The sequence below is a fragment of the Cloeon dipterum genome, chromosome X (assembly GCF_949628265.1).
Source record: "Cloeon dipterum chromosome X, ieCloDipt1.1, whole genome shotgun sequence".
NCBI classification, from domain to species: Eukaryota; Metazoa; Arthropoda; class Insecta; order Ephemeroptera; family Baetidae; genus Cloeon; species Cloeon dipterum.
The window spans coordinates 15,320,492-15,345,575 of NC_088790.1; the positions used below are offsets into that span (position 1 = coordinate 15,320,492).

General features: G+C 36.5%; 1 protein-coding gene across 4 annotated transcripts in view; it reads right to left on the minus strand.

The window, feature by feature from the left end:
* Positions 1-25,084, minus strand: part of Mitf (transcription factor Mitf) — a 46,756-nt gene that overhangs the window by 17,008 nt on the left and 4,664 nt on the right. The window contains exons 1-4 of one of the 4 annotated variants that reach the window (XM_065492980.1): positions 22,370-22,519; positions 19,478-19,749; positions 8,536-8,749; positions 6,720-7,001 (exon numbers count right to left, since the gene is read on the minus strand). In XM_065492980.1, coding sequence (XP_065349052.1) covers positions 6,720-7,001; positions 8,536-8,749; positions 19,478-19,749; positions 22,370-22,504 — 903 coding nt within the window. In that variant the 5' untranslated portion in view covers positions 22,505-22,519. Of the gene's footprint in view, positions 1-6,719; positions 7,002-8,535; positions 8,750-13,334; positions 13,546-19,477; positions 19,750-22,369; positions 22,520-25,084 lie in introns of those variants that run through there. The other 3 variants (XM_065492981.1, XM_065492983.1, XM_065492982.1) reach the window with 3 other exon arrangements.

The following is a 25,084-nucleotide window of genomic DNA, read 5'->3' on the forward strand; positions in this document are numbered from 1 at the left end:
TCGACCACTTGCTCTTTGCGATAATTTCCGCAATAAATCCAGATAAGAACTGTCACTTTCGTTCTGCAATTTCCCTAGAAATTATCTCCTTATTTTACCGGATTTATCTCATCAATTTAAACGCGATTCAAGCTTAATTCGTCCGAGAAAGCTGGCCAATATATATATAATTATTTCTCCCGACTCTTTTTTTTGCAGGTTGGCGCCCAGCACGCGCACTTGGAAGAAAACAAAATTGCGGCGTCCCACCCGTCTTATCGCTTCTGCTTTTAGTGATGTACAATCCTTGCTGTTTTTTCTCCCGATAAACGTGCCGGCTGGACGCTTCTTGAAACCGTCGACACAATTTAACTGGAAAGCATTAGGACGCGAGACACGTGTACGCCGTCGAGTGAAAATGGGATAAAACGGAATCAATTAGGCCGTGAAATGGACAAAAATAGATTTGTCGTTGGAAAAGACAAAAAATAGATAAGATAAAGTTATACGTTATTTTATTTTTCAGGAACTCAAGAGAAATTGTTGATAAGAAAATCAGAAGCCAGAAATTATAAACCATCAGCCGAATTTTTTCTCACAAAATAAGGAAATATCCGAAAAGAAAACTCCACAAGTCTACCGGATTTAAAATCAACTATTTTGCGGAAATACATTTAATTAGTAAATTACAGGCAAAATCTGTCAAGTTTTTTCACGCGAGGGAAGCCAAAATGGGTTGGAAAAATTTGCCTAACAATAAATAAAACTACAAAATACTTAAATTATTAATTTTTACTAATCAAAGCAGAGTTAAGACTGATTAATAGATAGATAAAAAATATTCTACTTTTTGTAGTTTAGTTTAAAAACTATTTTAATTATAAATAGAAAAATCTATGTAGTACATTAAAAATTAAATCATGAAAAGAAATTGACTTTAATTTTCAAAGTTTGCCAACTCCTGCAAAGAGGTGAGTGAACTGGCGAGATCAAAAGGAAGGTAAAGGTGTCGTGCAGGAGAGGAAAGAACATTAGAAGAAGAAGTCATATCCGAGCGATTTTCACACCGCACGCATGGTCTTCAACGTGCAGGCAGACGAAAATATCAAATTAATTCGTCAGCGGCGAGACGGGCGGGGAGCTGCTCTTGCCTTTCCCTCTCGCGGCCGGCCAATAAGCCAATAAGGCGGTTTGAAATTTCACTCCGCCGTGACCAGGCTGACCGGCACGTTCAGCTAATTCACTCTCACTGCACCGTGCACCAATAAAGAAAGAAAAGGGAAACGTAAAAAACGTCCCGCATGCTATTCCATCGCGGGGGATGCAGAGCGGCCGCAAACAAATGATCGCTGATTAGATCAGCCATCAGTCCAAGTGTCAATTTAATAGAGTGCAAGGCCACTAATTCACCTCGGCGATCCTTTAAGCCAAAACGCGACATCCGGCCTGACGCGTTTAAAACTTTAAGCTCGTTTTCAAGGTGGAGAACAAATGTGTTTTAATTATAGGAGATAAAAATTGTAAATACCGCATACATATTATACAAAGTAACAATTATCAAACGGCGGCTTTTATCTTGCCAATCTTGTCTGCAGCCGCCGCCAGTGCGCACCGTTTTCGGCCAGCGAGCATTTACCCTCAGGTTGGTAAATCCTTGGAGTGGCCTGCCGCATGAACTCAAGAACTGTACAGTGGCTTAATTCCCCTCTGTTCAAAAAGCATTATTGGTGGCAATTTTTGAGTGATCAATGATTTAAATCGATTGTGATTCCGGCTCAGTGCGGCGAGATATTACCCACGCAATATTTTCGTTTTTGCAATATTTGCTAGCTCGTCAGTTTGCTTTTTCTTGAATGTTAAATTTGAAAAAAATGTTACGTTTGTCCAATTTGTTTGTTCTAAAATATTTTAAACGTAATAAGAAAAAGCAACACTGAAATTTTAAAACTCGGAATGAATCCATATGGCGTATGAATTTCTACTATCATGTATACTTTTTGCAATTTTATTATTTCTTTAAGGCCTAGTATAACCTAAAATCATTATTTTAGCTTGTTATAAAGATTATTCCAAAAAAATAGGATGAAATTTGTGATGATGATATCAAAATGCATGTTTAAGTTCAAATTTTTAAAAATGGGAGAGTTTTAACTTTAAATAAATTTTTCTGTAAATTATTACATACTATTTCTCAACAGTCAAAAATATCTCAGATCTAGATTCCGTGATGAAATTCAAATATCTTCACTCTCGTTGCGAAAAATTCTTTTCATTTTATTTCTCACTCCCCAAACGTTGCGTCCGCCATTTTTATCACCAATTCATTCTATTTATAGCTTGAAAGTCAGCCATTTTATTCGCCAATGATGTCCGATATCTTGTTTTAGTGAAAGTAGGCGCAGTGTGAATCGAATTTTCTCCAGGGTACGGGCGACATGTGCGTGGCAGCGAGACGACGCGCGGCTGTGAAACGCCGAGAACACCGCGGCGGCTAAAGGAAGCCGCACAAATTCAAAACAATGAGTAATCCCTTGAGAAACAAGTCCGGAATTAATCACATTTAGTCCCTTCCGCAGACCGCGTGCAATCCGATCCGTCGTCCAGCAGCCAAATAGACTAACTAACCTTCATCGCCCATTCAAGCGCCTGTGCAACAAACTACGCAAGACATTCATGCTCTGCTACCGTGGGTAGAAAACGTGAAATGTTCTCTTAGCACGAGTGAACACGATCGTTCACAGACCAATATATGTTTCCAAATTTGAAGTTTTAATTTCAAGGAATATTTTAATGGTGTGTGGATATTTTAAAGACTTACCTATCAAATGCTAAGCAACCTTTAACTTTGTAAACAACTGTGAACAAATCACGTTGAGTAAATTCTCCCCCCGGAAAGGTAAATTTGCTCTGGTGGCCGGACGAACCCGATTTTATGTTCCCCTGCATTATGCACAGAGGGCCCGTATGTTGGCTTCGGCCGTGAGGGTTGTTCCAGCCGCGGCGAGTGACATTAATAAGACCGATTGTGGCAGTAATTAGGGGGATGATTATTGAGTCGTAAAAGGTGATGGACCAGCATGAGCTCCTCTTGATAAAGAGAAATGTTCGGTCTAATCGTTACAAATAGAAAGATTCGTTTTATTTGATCAATTGTCGAGGGCTTTTCAATGCGCCATCTTTTTTCTAAGTGGCATTATATATAGTGACCACTATATAGCTGCATTTCTTTTGTGCCGATTACCCCGATAGAAATGGCATGAGGGTGGATTTTCTTTATTTTTTATGTCAGTAAAAACAGATGAAGCTGCTTGTGCGTCATTTTTGCGAGCTTTCTCCCTTTCTCTTAAATTTCCAATGCAAAAAAAATCAAGCTGGGAGCACAAAAAATGGTGGGTTAATTGGTCGTTTTTAGCTCCGTACTAAATTTAAGATGAAAGCATAGGATGGACGACCGCAAAAAATAAACTCTTTCTTTTCTGATTTAAAAATAGCCTCACTGCGGTCACTTTCAATGGGACTATCTGGAAAGTAGCCGGTTTTCACCGCTATCTCTACATAATTTTTTATGGTAATATATATTTTGCTAAAAGTACGAATGAGAGAGTCTAAATTTAGACTAGTCCATCAACTTTCAAACAAGGTGTAATTCTTGTTCTTCGTTATTAGTGCCCCCTAAGACGTTTTTTTATCAGGCACGAGCTGATGATAAAGAAGACCAGAAAATTAGCCAGATTTTTTTAAGAAAAGGATGCAACAAATTCAGCAAAATTTGAACGGTGTCAGACATTTATAGCCCCTAAACGAAGAAATAATTTTGATCATAAGTTTCCCGCTTCTTTGCCTTGTTCTGTTTTTACTTTAACGTATAGTAGTTTGATATACAAATTTATGATGCTGGATTATACAATTTTGAATGTTTTATGGGTTCGTGGTAGACGAATCCAGATTAATTTTATTATTACAAAAATCCTGAAACTCAATGGAAATAAAAAAAACCTTGAAATTTGTATGATAATATTGGAACAATTGCCATTGTTATAATTTAAAATCAATATTTTTACCGTTTTGCCCAAGATATTGCTTGTTGAAATTATTTTATTAAGTTTTAGCAAAAATGTTAAAAATAATTACCCAGATAAAAATAAAAAATGGTAAAAATTTTTGCGTAATAAGATGTACCGTAAAAGTTGATCTTTGGTGGTTTTCTGGAAATGGTATTTGGTTTTAGATTCTCGTTCATTCACTTTAAAACACTTAAGAAAACAAGTTTAAAAAAATTAACACGCAGCCCTATGGCAATCTGTAAATTCAAACTGATTAACAGAAAAAATATAACAAAGAACGAATGTATCTGCTATATTTTTGGAAAATATAAAAATATCCGGTCAACTCTTGAACATTGAAAAGATTTTACCCACTTCCAAGGTACGTGTATTGATAAAATAGTAATAAACTTTGTTAATATGCTTGAACAATTTTAGAATTCCATTAGCAGAGGCATTTTACATTTGTTAAGGTGTAATTATATTTTAGTGAAATAATTATTGCAAATAAATGTCTACCAAATTCTAATATGCTTGAGATTTCTCAACATTATTTACATAATGAAGGTTGCAAAGCATGTGATCGCTCAGAAAGCCGTGCAAGAAGAAAAAAAAATCTGGGTGCTGGGAGATAAAAAAAAGTGGTCTGGGCCTTGAATCTGAGGTTTTTTAGTCACGGGACACTCTATAAGACGTCAAATGAACTGCCCTGCGATTAATAAATCTCCATTTTATATAGAGCCCCTCCAAAAATGTCACCTAGATTTAAATGCAAAAAAGACTAGTGGAATTTAATGGATAACCCGTGTTTTGCACACAATTTTATCAGTGAACATATCAAGAAATTAAATTATTTCTTTCAGAATAGTGCGGAGAGTGTATAAATTGGAAATCGGACACGGCAAAATTTTCAACGCTGGCCGAGATTTTAAATATTTATCACGGGTTCGACAACTACAAGCTATATAGAGCGCTATCAGACCGAATTAATCGCGTGTGAGCACCCAGAAAAATAGTCTGGTTATTTAAGCCTCATTAATTCGTCTAAGATAGGAGGAAAACGAAGGAAACTCCTTACATATATTCAATTATAGGGAAAATACGTAAAAAAATTCGTATATTGTGTTTCTAAATTTGGTTTTTTAATTTAAAAACTTTTACAAATATATGATTTTATAATTAGCTTTGAAAGCATGGTCTTTCCAACTTTTTCGAGGTGGTATGAAGAAAAGAACAAATAATTTTTTCATGAGTTTCAGCTCGTTGCAAGCTTTGAGAAAGTTTTAAATATATCAATGCGGTTTATAGAGTCGGGTGTTCGCTGCATTTGGTGTAAGGCAACAAAGGTATGAACCGCCGACGCCGCCAGCCGATTACCGTGTCGGCACTGTAATGCTAACCACGACGGAGGTGAATTTAATTCTGACACACGCCGCGAGAGAAGCTTTTAGTGACAACAGGACCACTTGACACCTCACTCGGACGCAAACTTTTCGCCGAGCGACCGCTTAAACACATTTAAGACAAATAAAAAGCGCGATAATCTGCGGACAGGCGTTAAACGCCGCAGTAAATAAGCGCAAGCTTCTCTTTGCGACACGCTACTAGTGTTTGATAACGTGACTTTTCATTCATTGTCTTGTTGCTGCTGGAAGTGCGGCATCAGCTTCCGATTCAATTGGCTCAATCTCGGGCGGCACACAAAGTTTGATTTTTTTATAAAGACGGCATTGACGTCACAAACGGACGTGGATTAACTGCCTCTAATGGCATTTTCCTTCGCGGCTAAAGCGATAGAGCAGATATAATATAAAAAATGTGCCTTAAGGTGGCAAAGTGAAAAAATAGGCCTCCTTTGCATTTAGTTCTATTTTCGGAGTTCAGTGTTCTGTGGGTATTATGAAATTCAAATTATTCCTTCTCAGAATTTACCTTCTTGAATAAAGAGAGAATAAATGTCTTTGCGTGTGTTAATGAATAAATCTTTTTTTACTCCATCACGCTGATTATAAAAAATTGCAGGTTTGGAAGTTATAGCAAAACATTAATTTACACCTGCATCGGCTTCCTCAGTTGGATGGAAAAATAAATATTAGAATGCCCAAAATAAACAGCAAGAAAGTGGTAATTAATTGTGCAAAAAATGGGCACATGCATTTCTTTTAGCTTTTATGCAAATATAAAATTCGAGCCTTAAATGGAAATCATAGATATAGTAGAGAAACATTTATCGTTTAAATATTCTAAGCTGGCGTGTTTGTCCGAAATGGCGGTGTGTTAAACAAGGGAACCCCACGTACATACCTATCGAGTAAAAAAGTAATTTTCAGCATATTATATCAAACGTGCTCACTTTTGTAATATTAACAATCACTACAGTCGAAATTATTATCTGTGTTGTTTCTGAGTCACGAAAGTTTCTAAAAACCAAATTAAAAATCCTTAGTTTTTGGAACATAGATTACCCTACACTTATTTCAAATTAAAAGAAAATATAGGTGGTATTACTATAGTCAATATTCTAATATTTAATTAATTTTGGTCTTCTTTCAATGAAAGTAATCATAATTAATTTTGTTTCTAAGCTTTTTGGTTGTTTCAATATGGAGCAAAAAAATTTAACCAAATAAAATTGTAATAAAACATGACCGCGTGGATTCGGAAAAGGAAGAGAAAATCGGCGGTGGTTGTACTCACCTCTGAAACGCTGGTGGCAACTGAACTGAGGCCTGGTGACATGACCCTTTCCTGAGGTCCTGTACTAGAGGCAAGCGCCGACGGCCTCCGGGAGTGGGACGCAGTGGTTGGGGCAGAGCTGGCCGTGGCCGACCTCTTGCTGGAGCGGGTGGTGCGTGCGGGAGGGGTGCCGCTGTCCAGCGAGTCGTCGCCTTGGAATGACTCGCTCAGGTACTGCCGCACCTGGCTCTTCTGCTTCTGAATGACGTGGTACCTGGTTGGGTTCTCCAGCACCGTCCTCACCTGAGTAAAAGAGCAGACCGTCGCTCTAATTAGTGCCCACCAATGATCACGGGATATCTCGCGGCGTGCTCCGCACTCAATACGATCTCAGTGCGCACGTTACTTGGATTTAATTTGACCTGATCCAAACGATCGATGTATTTTTTAAAAATTCACACACTGTACAAAAAAATTAGCATGTCAAGAAAGTGTTGAATTTATATAGAGCAATATACGTGATGATTATAGTTTTTTTAGGCAAATTGTATATTTTTATATAAAAAATGGCACTTTTCCGTAAAATATTCCGTTTTTGTCTAAATTATTTCGATTAAAATATCCTCTTTAAGATTCTATTACTCACAAACAATTTTTTCTTTAAGATATTGAGAACAGTGAAATCTATTTGTTTTCCTTACAAAGTGCATAAAATTTAAGCGACACAACTTCTTGACGCCAAAACTTGGTGTTTGCGAACAAAACAAATAGTATCAACAATTACAAAAACACATTTAATATCAGAGGAGACAAAATTCTTATCTTCCTGCTAGCAAAGGACCTCGTTAGGATGTTTTAGAAAAAAAGGATTGGTTGGTTTTTTTGTTCAGAATTAAAAAAAATCCAAGGTCTTGAACGTTTTTTTCGCATCAAGCTGGATGCGAAAAGTGATATCAATCCTAACCGCATCACGTCAGATTGTTATATTTTTCGCCTTCAGAAAAGGTTGCAGGAGAAATCAGGACTATAAATAAACTCTCCTCATAACGCGCACATGGGCGTTCCCTGGAATTTAAAAAGGGAGTGAAAGAAATATAAGTCAATGGCTAGACAATGACATAATCCCGAATAGTGATTTGGACCAAATTTCTATTGTTAGTGGTAAGCCTACGCTCAAGGTGTTTAAGCGGAGGGAGAGAAGAAACCAATTAACATAACAATTTAGTGATACTGCAGGACAATTGATAAAGCGACAATTTTGGCCACCGCAAGAGCTCAGCCCGAAAAGAGATTCAAATAAAACAAATGCTGAGTATTTGGTTGCGTGTGTCGAATTGCAAAACTAAATCTTTGCTTGGACAAAAAAGGCCCACACAATTCATATTCAAGACGTAAACTAAAATATGCATCACTTTAGTAGCACTAAAACGTCTTGAAATTATGCTGAACTAGTAAGATAAAAAAGTCGTTACACGAAATTTAAAATTTGATAATTTTTAAACGTGTATTCAACTTTTAGAGCTGGGTCCGTTATTTTTTCTCTTCGTTTCATTACAGCAGACGGTTCATGTAACGAAATATACGTGCATGCATGCATAATTAATGAAAAAGTTACAACAATAAAAATACAAGGAATTAAATTAAAAAACTTTTTTAAATTATGTCTCATATCTTAATTTGAGCGGAGATATGTTTAGAAATTTAAATATATTTGATCATATTTATGATGAACAGCTTATATGCAAAATAAATTAATAGCATTTGTTTTTACTGAATATTTGAAAAATCCATCCTGCCTACAATTTCAGGCTATGGAATAATGTATTTGGAATTTTACCTGTAGGACTTGTAGAGGCAAATCGACAGGTGCGGCAGTCAGAGTTGGTGGCAAGGGTGTGTTGATGGGGGCGGCTGGCGTGACGGGGGTGGCGATCGGCGGCGGCTGCTTCTTCTCGGCCTCTTTTCGTTCCTGCTCCTGCAGCTGCTGGCGCATCAACTGCTGCTTGAGTTGCGTGCGCGACGATGCACTGCTCGTTTTGAAAGTCGGAGGGCTGCAACAGAGAAGCGGGCGCTTGGTCATTGGCCGGAAAGTCTGTTTGAATGCCCATGCTGCGGAGAACAGGTTTTCTTTCTCTCCCTGCCGCGCTGCAGGTGAGACCGCAAGGGCACACATTTTAAGGTTGCTTACTTTTGATTTGAATGTCTGCCTGGCGCTTTCTATTGGAACAAGGGCCCATTTGTAAGCACTTCTCAGTGTTTTTCTCTTAAAAAAATTAAGGCGCAGGAATTTTTAATTTTGATGAACAGTTATTTTGCTGGGGTAGCATTAGAAATGGAAGTTTAAACACCCAAAATAGTCTAAAATTTACTATTTAACGCAAAAAGTCCACATTTTTAACGTCAAAATTTACAACCCCTGCATTAAGAATAACCTAACCGAAAAATGTTATCTTCATTTTTTTTTGCAATTTATGAAAATAGTTAAAAAAAATTTATTGATTGTGATAAAAATTAACTCTAATTAAAGCTATAGAAATCGGATTTGAATGAGCTATACAACATATCTTTCTAATTGTAAATAATATGTAAAAAATGTAATTTTGCATGTAATGAATGTTTTCCGAATAAATATTATTACAGGTGAGATGCACTTATTGCAGCTAACGCCTCACTTTCCAAAGCTTCCTGCATCCTTTGAATATTAATAAGAACCGGGAGGAGCGTCCGTATTTAATTTTGTACCTTTCATGCTGTGTGACCGGAGTGTGGAAGAAAAATCCCGTTTAACATTGAGAGAGTGAATACCGATAAATCTGTCAAACCCGTTGCACTTACAGGACAATCCCTAGCCTGCCTAACTCGAAAAATTTAGATAGGTTTGGAGAGTGTAATTAGGTGCCTCCACGGTGTAGGAATAAAAATCCAAGGCCTCGTCGTCTGCTTGACGCGAGCAGCCGTAAAATATATTACCGGTGGTAAGCAACATGTTAAAAGAATTGGACGTTCTTTTGGTTCGGCAGCTTTGAAGTAACTATTAATTCGTTACGCAGAGCAACCTGTACTGCCAATTGATGGAAATCAATTGATATTTTCAATTAATATATAAACTAGAAATTGGAAAAAAGCTTCGATTTGCCCTAAGTGTCATTTACATTATTTTGTAAGAAAATTGGCTCCTAAGTTTGCATTCTTACCAAGCGGCGAGCACTGTCTCCCATTTCAAATCTTGATGGATCTCGCAAAAAGGGAAAATTAAATAAAAAATTTGCTTTTTGTTGGGTAGAATAGGTCGAGAGGAATTGAAATGAAGGGGAAAAAACTGAAGAGCCGTTCAATGTTTTGAGAAATTGGGGAAAAATCAATGCAATATGTTAATTGTTGTTTTGTAAAGATCCACTTTAAACATTTTATTGCTTGGCATTTAAAAAATGAAACAAGCACACGGCCAAGAGTAAAAGACATCACTAGAGACTATAGTTGCCCTATTAATTGAGCTAGAATGATTTTGAGAAAAAAAATAAAATACATTTTTTAAAGTGAAGCAATTTGAAAAATTTACGTTTCATAACACCTGTATGGGAATTTCTTCACAATCTGAGGCTAAAAAAACAAAAAACCCACTATTTTTTTCAATGCTGTATTATTTTTATAGGAAGTTGGTTACGTACTGGCTTCAAAAAATTTTAAAGTAAGATTTGCTCTCTGAACTTTATATTGCTCTTTCATATTCGTTTTAGCTCACCAGGAGAAAAATAAGAGTCTCTCTAGAGGGCCAGTTTTTTTCATTTGAATGGAGTTTGGAGAGCTTGGGCACAAAATTATCATATCAACTGTATCCACTGAAAAAATCCGCAATTAACCTTAATGAAAACACCAGCTGGCCCACCAACGAAATGCAGCGTGTCCATAAAAAAGATGGGCATTCGCATTGGTCACTACATACGGCGGCAACATTTGGCCGACTAATTGGAAAGTCGCACCGCCCAATGTGGCTTGTTGTTATTATAAAGGTGCTTTGCTGTGTCAGAGGTAATCGAGCAAAAAAACGGCCAAACGTTCACAATTGGCGAGATAAGATTGACGCGAGGAAAAAAGTGTCTGGTACAGACGAAAGGATTTCAGAGACCATACCGCTCGGTGAATTGTCTGATACGCCACTTTTCCTCTAACGTAAAATTTATAAGAAATTTAAAAAAGCAATAAGTTCAAACGGTTCACTGAAAAGAAATCTTAAATAATATACATATTATAGTAATTATTTTTACAGATATGAAGCTACTTTTTTTCGTAAATAAACTGTAATACTATACAATTTTTGTCAACGCTATGAGAATTTCATGGTAAGCTATACAATCAAAAACTTACAAAGCCCTGGGCAAACACTCTAGGAAAATTATACTCGGTATGTTAAAACAGGCCCACCGATCATTTTGTCTCATTCCTTGAGTTTCCTTGTCAGGTGTCAGTTACTAGCTTGCTGATTTTCGCATCACAATGTGTTGACATCGCATTTTTTCTTGACGTGCTGATACTAAACTGCCTATTGATTTAAGTCAACAAGTGTAATCCTCTCATATGTGACGTCAAGCGAGTAAAATTTATTGAAAAATAAAATAACGCGCAAACAATTTGCGTTTTCAGTCCATCTTGAATTTTCTTTCATTCTTTTTTTTAGCGGAAAAGTGCACTATCACGTTCTGTGACTGATAACACGCGCCAACGCGAAGCCGGTCTTTGTTCGTATGCATGAAGTCAGTGGCCCCAATCTGCAGGAGTATATGTCGCACTCAGTGGGGCGCAACAAAGCAAAGCGTTAACTAAAAAGCAGAGACATGTACTAGCGTAATCAGAAGTTAAAGAAGTCTATTTGAGAACATAAATATGGAATGTTTTGGTTGGAAATTTAAATTAAAATGCGGGGCCGAGGGTACTCCTGCAATGAACAAAAACTGGTTGGTTCACCATGCATACACATGGAGAGAAAAAATTGAGTACAGTCACAATCGTGTATTTAGTTTGGTTTTTGCAGGTTACATAATCCGCGAGTGTCCATTTAATCTGCACGTCTGGTGTTTTCGTAACGCTCTCTCTGTCTACTTTATCACAAGGTTATATAGCTGATTTGAGCTGAAGACTACATATTTATTTCCCCAGCAAACAGCCTCAAAATAGAAATAACAATGCAGAGCTATGAATTTTAGACAAGCAGCTGCTTTTGTTTTAAGAAAGCTACAAAAACACCCACAAGAGCATTTTTTATTTTAGGTTAAATTTTCCACTCGAAATTTTTTTCAAGCTCATTGTCTAAAAAGTTTTTTTAGCATGTAAAGTCGTTTACATTGCAAATATTTGGACCTATTTTACAACTTTATTCTTTGAGGGGAGAAAAAACTTTTTTAACAATATAAAAAGGTCTTTAAAAAATTGACTTTTTCAAGGAAGAAAATAATCTTGATCAAAATAAATTTAATGGTAAAAATTGCATATTTACTTTTTTCTACCTCAATTTAGTATTTAAAAAAAAAATATTGAAAAAATTGAATTATTTGAAAGTTCTATCATAGCTCCTTGATAGAATTTTGCAGGATTATTACTCGTCATTTTTTAATTTAAAAATTTGAATAAAAAAATGCAACTTTACTCTAAGATGACCAAACTTTTTAATAAATATTCGTATTTTATTATTTGAGAGAAATAATGAAATTCGTCAAGAAAACTCTTGTAAGAGATGGCAAAAAATTATTCCTTCTAAAAACGTAATTAAATTTTAAGCGTTAAGACCGTCTGAATGTTACAAACGTTTCACAAAATATCATCTAAAGATCTAAATGGATCAGAAAACCTTTTATTTGCTCCGAAAAACAGTCTATAAAAACGAAACAAATAAATCACTTGAAATTAATATTTTCTCTAGGCTGAATCAGCGATGCTATTTTCTATGTGGATATGTCACCAAGCGAGATTAGCGATTGTAAATAAGCGTGATTGTGCTCTCAACCAATCATTAACCCAGCGTCGCAATGGTCAACCGACTTTCAGGTGGGAGATAAATATTTAAAATAGGTTAAAATCAAATTACCTTTCGCCTGTTTACAATTCCATTCATTATCCAACGGGTTAACGTCTTATCAAAACTCAACATTTAAACAGATTAACAAACTTTTAAATGGAAAACCAGACCTATTGTGAAACAACCATACAATAAAAAAATCGCGTTTGGGAGCAAAATCTCGAGCAGAATTGGAGTTGATGAGACGAATAGAAAGTGAAAACAATAGTGCCATGCTAATTTAATTTGCAAGTCCGTTTGATTTTACCGACGTCACAATGTCTCAAGAGAGGTTATTGAACTGAAAAAAATCATTTTGAGGCTTTTATGACAAACGACGCGCTCAAGAAATGAAATGTTGTGAAACCTAAATTTTTAGGTCTATAGAATCAATAACAATATTTCCACATATTTTTTAGAGAAAAAAATTATGAATTTAAGTAGTCCAATTTCTCAGACTTGAAATTTAAAAATCTTCATTTTGGGGTCAGTGAATGTATAATAATATAATATTTTTTGCCCTGTTCTAAAGTTTTAAAAATATACTTATTTAAATAGACGCATTTGAAGTGTTTTTCGCGACTCACAGCAGTTTTTTTAGCACCTTCACCCTGAGCGGTCTGCCCCTGGGCCTGGGGGAGGCGGAGATGTTGTCGGCCAGGCAGCACACGAGCGGCTTTTCCGAGTCGTGCACGTTGAGCAGCACCAACTGCACCATCGCTGCCACGGCCGCTTCACAACTACACTCTCAAGAGAGAGTCGAGTGCGCTGCTATCAGCACGACACCAACAGAGCCATGTTCGTCCCTCCGTCGCTCACTTATCAATGCGTGCGCGTCGGGAATTCAAGAAAAAATAACGTTCGATGATAACGCGGTCACCGCTAATATTTTGAATATTTCCTCCGCTATCTTTGACCGCTGTTTATGAATGGCACTTCCCGAGCGTGATTGATAGCCCCCCCCCCCCCCCCAATTAATGACGCTTTTGATCGATTGCAATCTAGGCCATCTCCATCTGGGGCCACCGACTCAATGTTTGAACTAACTAAATTATGTTTATTTGTTCGTGTAATTAATCAAATTCATGCATTGTTAAAGTGATCAATAGAACAGTGCGTAGATACCGAGATTGCAAGAATGGTTAAATTTAATTTTGTAAAATAAATTTCTTTTGATCCGAGCAGACTTTTAAAGTGCTTTAAAATTCAAAATTAATTTGATAATTTTCTAAGCGTTAAAATTAATTGAACCAAATAAGCATGAATCACGTAATCTTTGGACTTTTTTGCCACACTTTCAACCATTTTTGGAGCCCAAAATCGTCTAAAACCGCTAAAAGCAGCCTTAATTGGGAGACTATTAATATTAAATTGCTTTTGATTCCCAATAAACAACAACAAAACGAGATAATTGGTCGACATTTTGGTTACATTAAATATTTTCATTCTTCTTTTATGTCATTACAAAACTATCAATAGGCCAATGTACATCGAGGCTTATTCCCGAACCAAAAACAACAACAAAATTACTCAATTTTACGATTAAACTTTTCTTAAAACTGTCTAACTCGTCATCCTTACTTATAGAGACCTAAAATGGATTTTTTCCAATAAAAATAGATTCTAAGATCTGAACGGAAGAGCCCGACGGCGGCGAGTTGTGGTGCCATCAGGCAGCGATTCCCGGCAGTCCCGGCACTGTAGATAATCCCTGAATGAATGTTGACATCAGTTGCAGCTCTACTTTTTATTTTCCTAACCGTCAACGATGACACTGATTGAGATTTAATTAAAAGATTGGAATACATTATCTACGAGCTTATACTGTCACTTTTAGCATCAGCAAAGATTGTGTCCCATTTTACAATTTTAATATGTCGTTCATGTCCTTTTTTGCTCAAAATCTTTTAATGTCACAAAACTTATGGACCCGAATTGGACATGTTTATATATATAGTTTAAACAGTTCACATTTTTTGATACTATATTGATTAAAGTGGAATGATAACAGCGGTTTTTTATTTAAAAAAAAATGATAAATTATATGAAATTTTAACACTAACCGACCAATTTTTTCATATACTTCTGACCAAAAGTGCCCCAAAATACAATCTTTCGAATTTTACCGGTTACGCCCTCTTTTTTGAGCAAAGGAAATTAATTGCTCCCGGAGAAAAATAATGAAAATTTAATAGTTTATTAGTTCATCGAGATCTATCTGACAGTGTGAATCATTATTTGGGGAAATGCGGAGTTTCAATGAATATCGTGATTGCGAAATTCCTTCGAGCATTCTCCATTTAAAACAATGCTGACTTTAAGGCCGATTTTCTTGAAATTTACATCATGTTTTTTTAAATGTACATCATGATCCTTAGGACCTAATCTGTATGTTTTGTAAAGGATTTTACGGGGAAATTCACTATCATTCTACTTTAAATCAGGTTCCATTTGCTCAAGAAGTAATTTTTCTATCAAGAAATAAAAACCCAACGCTTCATACGTAGAGTTATAGAATGCACAAAACAAAAAAACAAAAAATATCTGCAAAAGGTCAGAAAATTCATAGAGTTTAAATTTAATCTAAATCAAATATTGGTATTAACATTTTTTTATTATTTTAAAGTATTGAGAGCATAATGAAATTTAGATGGTTAAATATATTCACACGCAGTTATTTTCTAGAAAAAAATCTTCCTCTAATCAACACATTTTTAAACACTTTTTCGCGACGAGAGAAAAAGTATACTGCGTTAAAAATCCAATTAATTTTAATAAGTGCGCACTAGCGAAACAGGTTTCGCAGTCCGTGGATGAGAGATGTTTACGTGTCGCTCATCAGAGTGTCCAATCACTCAAAGCGTGCTCTATTACACACCTTTCGTAAGAAGGCAATGAGAAGAGGAGTCACGTAAAAAAGCTGAGACGACGCCGCTCATCTCATATGATGCTGTTGTCAGCCATATTTGCGTCGATTTAGTCCAATTAAGCGGCGGTATAGTGGTTCATTTCCTTTGTCGCAGTTTCACCGAAAGGGACCATGCTTCATAAAGTGTCTCTCAACGCGGGTCTAGATCTAGATGGTGCTTTTGTCTGGCTGGTCATGAGAAAATGATTCAGCACGCGGCCCATGAATGAGAAGTCGCTAATTTAATAAACTGATGAATACGCGGCATTAGATTGAACCAATTCTTAACGAAAAGTTTAAAAAATTCTTTCATCTTTAAATTTGAAATTCATCAAATCAACCAATTTTGTGACCGGGAAACGTTTTGGACGATTGAAATTTTTTGCATTCTATATTTTGTAGAGAGGGTTGTATTTTATATTAACAAATTAATATAGAACGAATTAGAGGTTACTGGTGATACAACTCGGTTTTTATGATATTTTTCATTACTGGTTTCTTGTATCGAGGCATTTAACGTCCAAATATTTGAAACGTACATCGATTTTCACTGCTGGGAATAGTATTCATGTTGACTATAAACATATATCAAATATATATTTTGTGTTGGAAAAACTCAATTAAAAAGCCAACTTCTAGACCTGATCTAAAAAAAATTGTATGATTATGGACTTCAAGCCAATTTTGATTATAGATAAAACGTTTTTCAAATGTATAATTACTTTGAGAGAAGCGAAAATTTGTAAAAATTAATTAACCTTTTGATGTAGAGTGTTGCGCGCATATTTTACGTTTAATAAACCATTAATTAAAAATGTATATAATTCGGGCTAATTGAAAGGTCTTGCAAGGATCGGAAGCTCAGAAAAATGGCTTATCGTCTAAGTTTGTCTAAGTTTCACAGCTATATATTTAAGATTTCTATCATAGTCTGTAAAATATGTCCATCAAAGGTTTTTTTGCACTGACAGAAACAAGCTCCATAAATACTTCATCGAATTGAGATATGGAAACCATTAAAACTAGGGTAACAGAATAACAGTGCTTTATCTCGCACCTGCGTGTGCAGTCTGGCAGATTTAATAATATTATGTTGCCCCTGTCGGTTATGCATTGTGCTGGACAGAGTAAGGCTCGAAATTCTTGTCTCAACGGTGATCTAAAGAGCAGCAGGTGTCTCCAATACTTATTATAATGAATAAGCATACCGTTATCAGACCTGGATCGTGATATAAAACAAGTGCAATTCATTAATGTTATCAGATAAAGAGTCAAGAGATTTCTAAAATAATAACAAAGCAATTCTTGCTGAAGGTCGAACAACATTTAAAAATACGCCAAGAATTGCGGTGATGGTTTGAATGTTGCAACATTTCGCTTTCAATTAAAAGAATTCAAAATAAATGTTAAAATATGTCACTGTGCTCTCAAGTAAAATTCTTGAAGCCATAAATTTCCAGGAAGTTCATCGCTGTAAAATTCCGCAGGATTAGTTGTATTAGAGAAATGGAAAAAACTTAAATTAATTTCAGTAAAGCCTAAAAAGCAAATTTTACTGCCTCTAACTGCGCAATAAAACTGGAAAATTTAATATTAAACAGTAACATGTATCTTACTCTGAAAATTGAATTTGCCTGAACTTAAAAAGAAAGCATCTCGTTGACTCCTGAGCAAAGTGTAAAAAGCAATGTGTCAACGGTCTGTAGTCCGATATTTGTAACTATTTTTCTGTTGCATTGAAAGTTTTATAAGGTTGCGGTGAACACGATTCGCAGCCGGTCACCTGATTAGAACCAAGGTAAATTGTTTTTTTCTACCACTACACGTGACAAAAAAAAAATGCAGACTGTCGCCGCTTCTGGAGCCGCGATACTGGGTGAATTTTAATGAGAGACCGACGCCGAACCTTACTAACACACGTCATCGACATTAATCTTTATAGGACAGGTACGAAAAAAGGGCCGAACTATTTAATTTATCAGACCAATCACATTTTTCATCATTGCAAGACGTGTGTCAGGAGGCCCATTCATTTTTATGAATTTTCTTTTGGAGATACATGATGGAATTGTTATTTAACGTATATTTTAATTTATCGTGGATCAGCGGGTGCTGAAAATGGAAATGTTTCCCCGCGGCACGTTGCCCCCACTGTCCAGCATTACAAAACTAAAATATAAATCAAACGGCCGAATTCGATGACTGGGCCAAAAACCTCGACGCGTTTTCATGTCCAAAAATAGCAATTCTATCGCTAGCATTATCACTCTATCTAATTTTAGAATCACCAAAATGTATGTAACTCGCTCTTGAGCTAAAATAAACTGCACTATACAGAATAGTAGTAATCGCGCCTCCATTTTTGCGAGTAAAAGTTTGAGCAAGTGCTCTCCGGCGTGGCGGCGTCACAGACTCGGAGGCCCGCCACAGCCACTCACACAAATCCGCGAATCTTGGCTCGTGACCAGAATTATAAACAGACCAAGGTTAACCGAAGAATATCTCAAAATGGACGCATCAACAAGCGAAAACGCAGAGCGCTGACAATCAGGTGTGAAAACGGGGCTGCAGGTGAAAACACACACGCAAAGAAAGCGTCAAACTTTGACGAAACCCCGAGCTTGAATGACGCCGAATTGTTTGTTTTGTTGAATATCATCTGCTCAAAGAAACTAACAGATGGCACTACCAGCCTGTTCTGATTTTAGGTGTATTTTTAAATTTGGTTAAAAAATAGTATAAAAAGGTGAAGGCCGCACAATTTCTTTCCAAGGAAACTCAACTTGCGAGAAATGTTAACATTTCTAGAATTCTGAATTCACCAGTTGCATAAACCCTCAGTATTTGAAGCACCCAACAGATGGCGCCACCGTATACTTTAGTAAAAATTTTAATTTTAAGACACTTTCGCTGCGATTTCAGACTCAATCCTGTTACTGTGCATTCTTAGTATGCTTTCTATTGACGTGCTTAAACCCAAAATCAGTTCTGCCATTCACCGTAGAGACATTGGAAAATATTTTATATTTAAAAAAATAGCTTTTTGCGATTCACGTATGCCTTTTCCACACTTTCAAGCTGGGGAACATATGCTTATTTGGTTCTTGCGAGTCCCACACTAAATACTCAAATTCTTAAATACTTCGTCAGAAGACGCGATTTGCAATAAACTTGAGAGATCGTCCCAGAAAACCACTTCGCTCGACCCAAGGTCCTGTGAGAGGGTATTTTTTGTACTGATTTTTTCAACAGCGCCGCAAGGCACAAAAAAGGAGCAAAAACTAACAACTGCTATATGTGCACTTTCATAGCAATTAATGCGCACATATACAGTCGTAAGGAATAAACTGGTCCAGTATAAATCAGAGAGCAACGACTGCAATATTTTCAAGTTTGGTTCGTTTTCCCTTCTAAAGCCTGACGTAAAGACAGAATTATCCGTTTGTACTGCACGCATGACATCATCTAATTTGCATAGTTATTTTTTATGCTGTCAATCAATGACGCATTGCTCTCCGCATGTATAAAAGTCCAGATTCTGATGGTTTGAAATCATCGCTAAAATGGAGAAAAACTTGTTTTATCGCAAACAAACTTTTTTAAATTAATTATTAAAAATGAATATTAAAACCTATTATCCCTACCTTGAGTCTAGAGTTTCCTTGTTAGTGTTTTAATTCGGATTTGACAACCATATTATATCTAAATTATCTTAACTACGTCGAGGTAAGTTAAAAAAAGGAATATCAATTCTTGCATTCCAGCACTCACAACCACACGCATCAAAAAGCAAAGAAAAGAAAGGCATGGGCCTCTGTTTACCCGTTAGGCGAGGGTTTGATGGGGGTGGCTGCAACCTCGACTCCACGCGGGGAGGAGGCGTCACCAGGGGTGGCGAGCAGTCCGGGGTCCATGTTGTCCAGGATGATTTGTAGGTCCTCGTCGATGCCGTGGTGGCTGCGCTTGTGCGCCCGCTGCACCGGCGTTACTTCACGCGGGGGCCGCGTTGCCGTTGTCCTCGAGGGCCAGTATTTGTCCATCTGCTCGATTATCATGTCAAACTCGCACAGTTGCGCCTCCGTGCGGGGATCGACCTGCCGGCCCATGGACACCACTGTCAGTGCCACGATATTGCAAAAAATTATTTTTAGATTCCCCTGGCACCGCGTCCCGGAGGCCAGTGCTTATTTTTAAATTTCCACGATATGTTCTGTTGTACTGAGAATTAAAAATTTCAGGTGCATACTGAGGCAGGAATGTAGGATTTGTATTTTCGGCACGACGTGTTGGTTAGGCTGGCCTCGTCTCATTCGAAAAGAAATGCAGGAAATGCTTCATTATATTCACATATTAACGATTTTCTTTGAGAACGTGCTCTGACTTTGGGATATTTGGTTTAATTCTTTAAAAAATCTGCCAATTGAATTTTCCCACTGGGTGTAGGTTTTATGTGTATATATTTACAGCTAAATATTGCATACAATTCGAATTTTAAAAACATCAGACTTTCATGATATTAGAAGAAAATAACAGATACAAAAAATTACATCACTTCATTAATTTCTATGTTATAGTTTTCGACTTATAGTTTGTGTTATCATCGCAAAAGGTGTTCACATAAAAAAGCTTATTTAAATTTGGCAGGTATTCTTGGTTTTCAAGTCCACAAATAAATTGAGCACCTTGTGAATTAGCAAATTAACGATTTTTACTACTCCAAATGGTTTGGTAACCCTTTTAAGCAGCGATATTGCGACCACTCAAGCTTGAATAGTGACAAATAATCTTACCAAACCCAGTGAAAGCAATCTACCAATAATTGGGTTCGTTCCCCTAGTTAAAATAACGTCTGTTTATTTTCTCGTGAGTAACTGCTGCCGATTACGAAATCGTCCTGGTCCCGGCAAAATTGCGCAGCGTTCAACAAACGCCCAAAATTTCATTGTCGGATTGATTGTTGACTTTTTCTTGCAACAAGGAAATTCGCGTTTGGTTGTTGAAAGTTACGCAATTTTGCCGGGACCAGGACGAAATCCTGTTTGGAAAAGTTTTTTAACGAAACTGTCAGTGTCCTTCTCTTGAGTATCAAGTTTATAGGGCACAAAGACGCCTCTGCTTGATCGCCGATAATTTTAAATTTTAAATAATTGGATTTCCACTTTAAATGTTTAATTAATACAAATCGTAGAAAATAAATTTTAATTAAACGATTCTTTCAAAGATGGTGTTTAAAATTTGTAAGTGTTGAAGTGTCCGAAAACTGTTTTCAAGTGCAAAGCTACCGCCTCTGGAACAATCTTCCGCCGAATTTGTGTCTCAACGAAAACCAAAGTGCTTTCAAGGAATTTTTAAAAGAACAGTATCCCAAGAAATATTGAATCACCTCTCTTTTAAACAATTATGTTCAAACTGATATTATTTTGTCTGGATATGGCAATGTATGGGGCAAAATAGCCCTGCAGAACCATAATAAAGATTAATTTGAAACTAAAATTGTAATGAATATTTTACGTCATTTCACCTTTCAAAGAAGTTAATTATATTATTACCAGTGCTTAAATCAAAAAAACATGCTCAAACTTAAACTTGTCGATAGAAACTAATATTGAATTTTTCTGTCACTTGTTCCAGATTCATTAGAGTTGTAAGTAGCAGCCATTTGGAAGGAACATTTTAAGTGAAAGCACACCATAGCTATGCAATATCATAAAATCTTATAAGCCACAATTGTTGCATGTAGTTTCAAAACTGACAGTGAATTCCCTGTTCCCTTCAACACCATTGATCTTCAGGTCTGATGATTTAAGGTTTTCAAGACAAGTTCTGTTGGTTAATCCGTTATTTTACCACCATTCCAATGAAACTTATTTCCTTTTAATTATAGTGTTTGAAGCATTGCCCGGTATGAACAAATAATAAAATTGTTTTAATTTAATTCATTAAATATTCCAAAACAATTTTAAATGTCATGATAAATTAATTCCGTAAATATTTATTTTAGCATTGATTCCGAGATTAGGGAGGTCCCTATTTAATTTCACAAAATTTAAAAACTAATCTAGAATCCAAATTTTTTTATCGATGATATTTAGATTAAAAGTGATTTTATTGCGGATGATTTTTATTTCATAGATTTAGTTTTCATAAATTTAGTATTACTAAGACGGTTTCATGAATAAAAAATATGCCATATATATTTTCTTATTTTAATTTTTCAATTTGACAACTAAAATTTATCGTTCACTTTTATGTAAAAATATTTTAAAGCGTCTAGCAGCTCTGTTTGTATGCAATCGTGATAAGATTAAGTATACAAACTCCCCTTGACGAGACAACTCCATCAATATGTAAATTTTGACAAATAAATCATTTTTAATAATGGGGAAAGTTAACGGCATAGAGTATCTCTTTTAAAATAATTATATTTGCTAAAATCTTGATAAACGGTTCAAAGGTTAGCCATGAAAAGTCAATTTAATTTGAAGCACTTTTGGCACTTTCAAGGTTTATTTTTTGAAACTGTTGCGGAAAATTTTGCAATGTAATACGAAAAGGGGGCCTCCAGAACTATTATTACCGCTGACCGTAACAAGTCACATGCACAAATCACGACAAACAAATGCTACCGCAAACAAAGGAAACGCCGGATCCGACACGGAAGAGGCTAAATATATAACAATTTCCAAGGGTGTGTGCAAAGGTCCAGAGCCTGACCTGTCCACCGCAACTGGCGCTGCGAACGGCGACGGCGACCTTTGCGCCGGTCTGGTCACCGCCGCCGAACGACCTGGAGGCGAAGGGCTGCGGGGGTGGCCGGAGGCCGCTCGGAGGCCTCGTCTGGCTGGCCATCGCGCCACGCAACAAGCACACGACTGACGGACGGGCCGACGGAGCTTCTGCGCGGCTATTTCCGACGCACCGCCTGCGAAAAGCGCCTCGAAATCATTTCGCAGCATCGCATTCATAATTAGAACGCTCGCCCTCTTGTTCCAATCGGCCAACGACCACGCTAGTTTGCCAATAAAATAAAACATACGACGGCGTGGTCAACAAACTGAATTGGTCCCCATTCAAATTAAAATGCTTCCGATGGTTTTATGTTTCAACAGAGCTTTAATATGTATTTAAAAAAGGACATGGACGTTGAAAAAAATGTATTTTTATACGTTCAGCTATCAAATCTGGAAATTAATGATATCGTTGGAATTTTTGGAATCAGTTGCCGCGTTAGCCGTCAAGCGCTGTTCAAAGAGAGCGGCCAATACATTGTGACGTAATCAGTATGTTTAAGTGGAGCTTTCCACTTTCCACGCCAACGATTAAGAACATGATGCATATTTGGCTACAAGCAAATGTCCTGGTCTTGTTTGTGAAATTTAACAATTGTATGTCCCCAAAATGAGCAAATAAATGAAATCAGGACCAAGTTACAGTGAAATTTCAGATTATGCCAAATATCTCGAGAAATCATACAGTTTTGGCTGCATTCGATTCTTCTCGTCGCGATCTATCCAATGGTGTGTGAATTAAGAGATAAGTTTCCCTTCTGGAGAGATAACTACTGATTTTTAACAGGTTCTGCTTACCACTTGCTTGGAGCCGATTTTCTTGCAAATTTAAACGGCAACCTGGGTATAATTTTGAGTTTTCCCCCCACAATTTTAGAGAGTAATTCAAGCAACGATAAAGAGATTTTTCAAAAATTTCTGTTCAGCTTTACTTTATGGCAGTTGATGCCCAAGAAACATCCCTCCTGTTACCTTGATTTTTCTTTGTCGACAGTTTGGTTTATACGAAGCATAGATAAAAAAGTAAAATCCGAAAAGCAGCCCAAGAATTACTGTAAAAATTGATGCATTCTTTCAGAACTTTTAGTTTCACATGAAAAGCTACTTTTTTGGTAAATTTTGTCCAAATATCATTTAACTTAATCTCTAGCATCATTTGAAAGCAAACTAACTTTTTATTTATATATTTATTAATTCTTGTATTTCCAAACAACCCATCAAACGGGTTGGAATCCGATTAATTTGAAACTTATATCTATAAACATGTAGCATAAACTAGTCAAGTCACGTATATATGCTAAAGAAGTTTATCTTGCATGACGTTGAATGTAAATGCCCCCCAAAATGTGTGACAACTTCTACTACAGCCCGTGCCAAGTGAAATATAAATTTCAAAGACTTTTTGCTCGTCCTGTTGACTAGAATTTCAAGTCTGTTTTCGAACCGAGTTTGCGCCGCGCATATTAATGGACATGCTCGTGCCGTGTTGCTTCAAATTCGACAATTCTTGCATTTAAGACGCGCAGGAGACAATCTTTTTTGCAGATGTCCTCATTAATTATTTATGCGCGTCAAGTACCAACGGTATACTGCGATAAGTGTTCAATTCAAACATTGTCATCGTGAGAACAAAATGTATAAAGACTTGATTTATGTGTCATTCAAAAACCGGACGTAGATTCTTGAAACAGACAGGTGCATTGTTAAGTTCCTAATTATCTTTCTGAGATCTGAGACAACTTCAACTCACGAGTAGTGTATGGACTGGTTGGTATTAATTCTTATATCAAATCAATCAGAGATAAATTTGCAGAGAAATCACTTTTTAGTGATGGATTAAAACTATACAACTGAAAGAGATCTAGATCACCAAAGAGTATGAAATCGACCTTCAATGAGCACTCTGGCGTCTCTGATTGTGAATATTTACAACTTATTGTGCTCTTTGACATTATGCTTGACTTAATAAATATGTACAATTTTGATCAGCTTAATTCAAGTTTGATAAATTATGCAGAATTTCTGACGGGATTAATTTTAATTATATCGACAGTTTGAAAAAAAATTGAAATTAGAACAGTAGAGGGATTTGCTCAAACTCAAATTAGTGACGCACGACACGACCTCGGGCGGCTTTAAAGACGGTGAGGAAGGTGCATAGATTTATAGAAAGACGTTTTAAATTCATCCCATGCAGAATCTAATACATAGGATTACAACTATTATCATTAGTTATTCCTTAGGCGAAAACATTCCGCTCGCATTGCTGTCAACTGTCTGCATGCCAATTAAAAAATAGCAGCACTTTTTATAACCTGTAAGAAAGCAAGCTCCTGTCCGTATTCAGAAAACAGAATTATTACAAGAGATGCAGCTTCATTGCAGCGTTCACCTTCAGCTTGCGAGCGAGTTGATTGCTTTTACGAACTTGCACGTATTCGTTTTTTTTTTCATTTCATTTGCGCATATTATATATGAACAGCAATTTGCAATTTATGCATTTATAAACTTGCCCAGCAAGTCTCGGGCCTGATTTTCTCAGCCAAGAGCGCTCACACCTCGCGCAACACTGCTGACGCAATCTTTTTCTTGGAAAAGAGTGGCCTCTGCTTCTCTCAGGGTTTGACGAAAAATTAAAAAA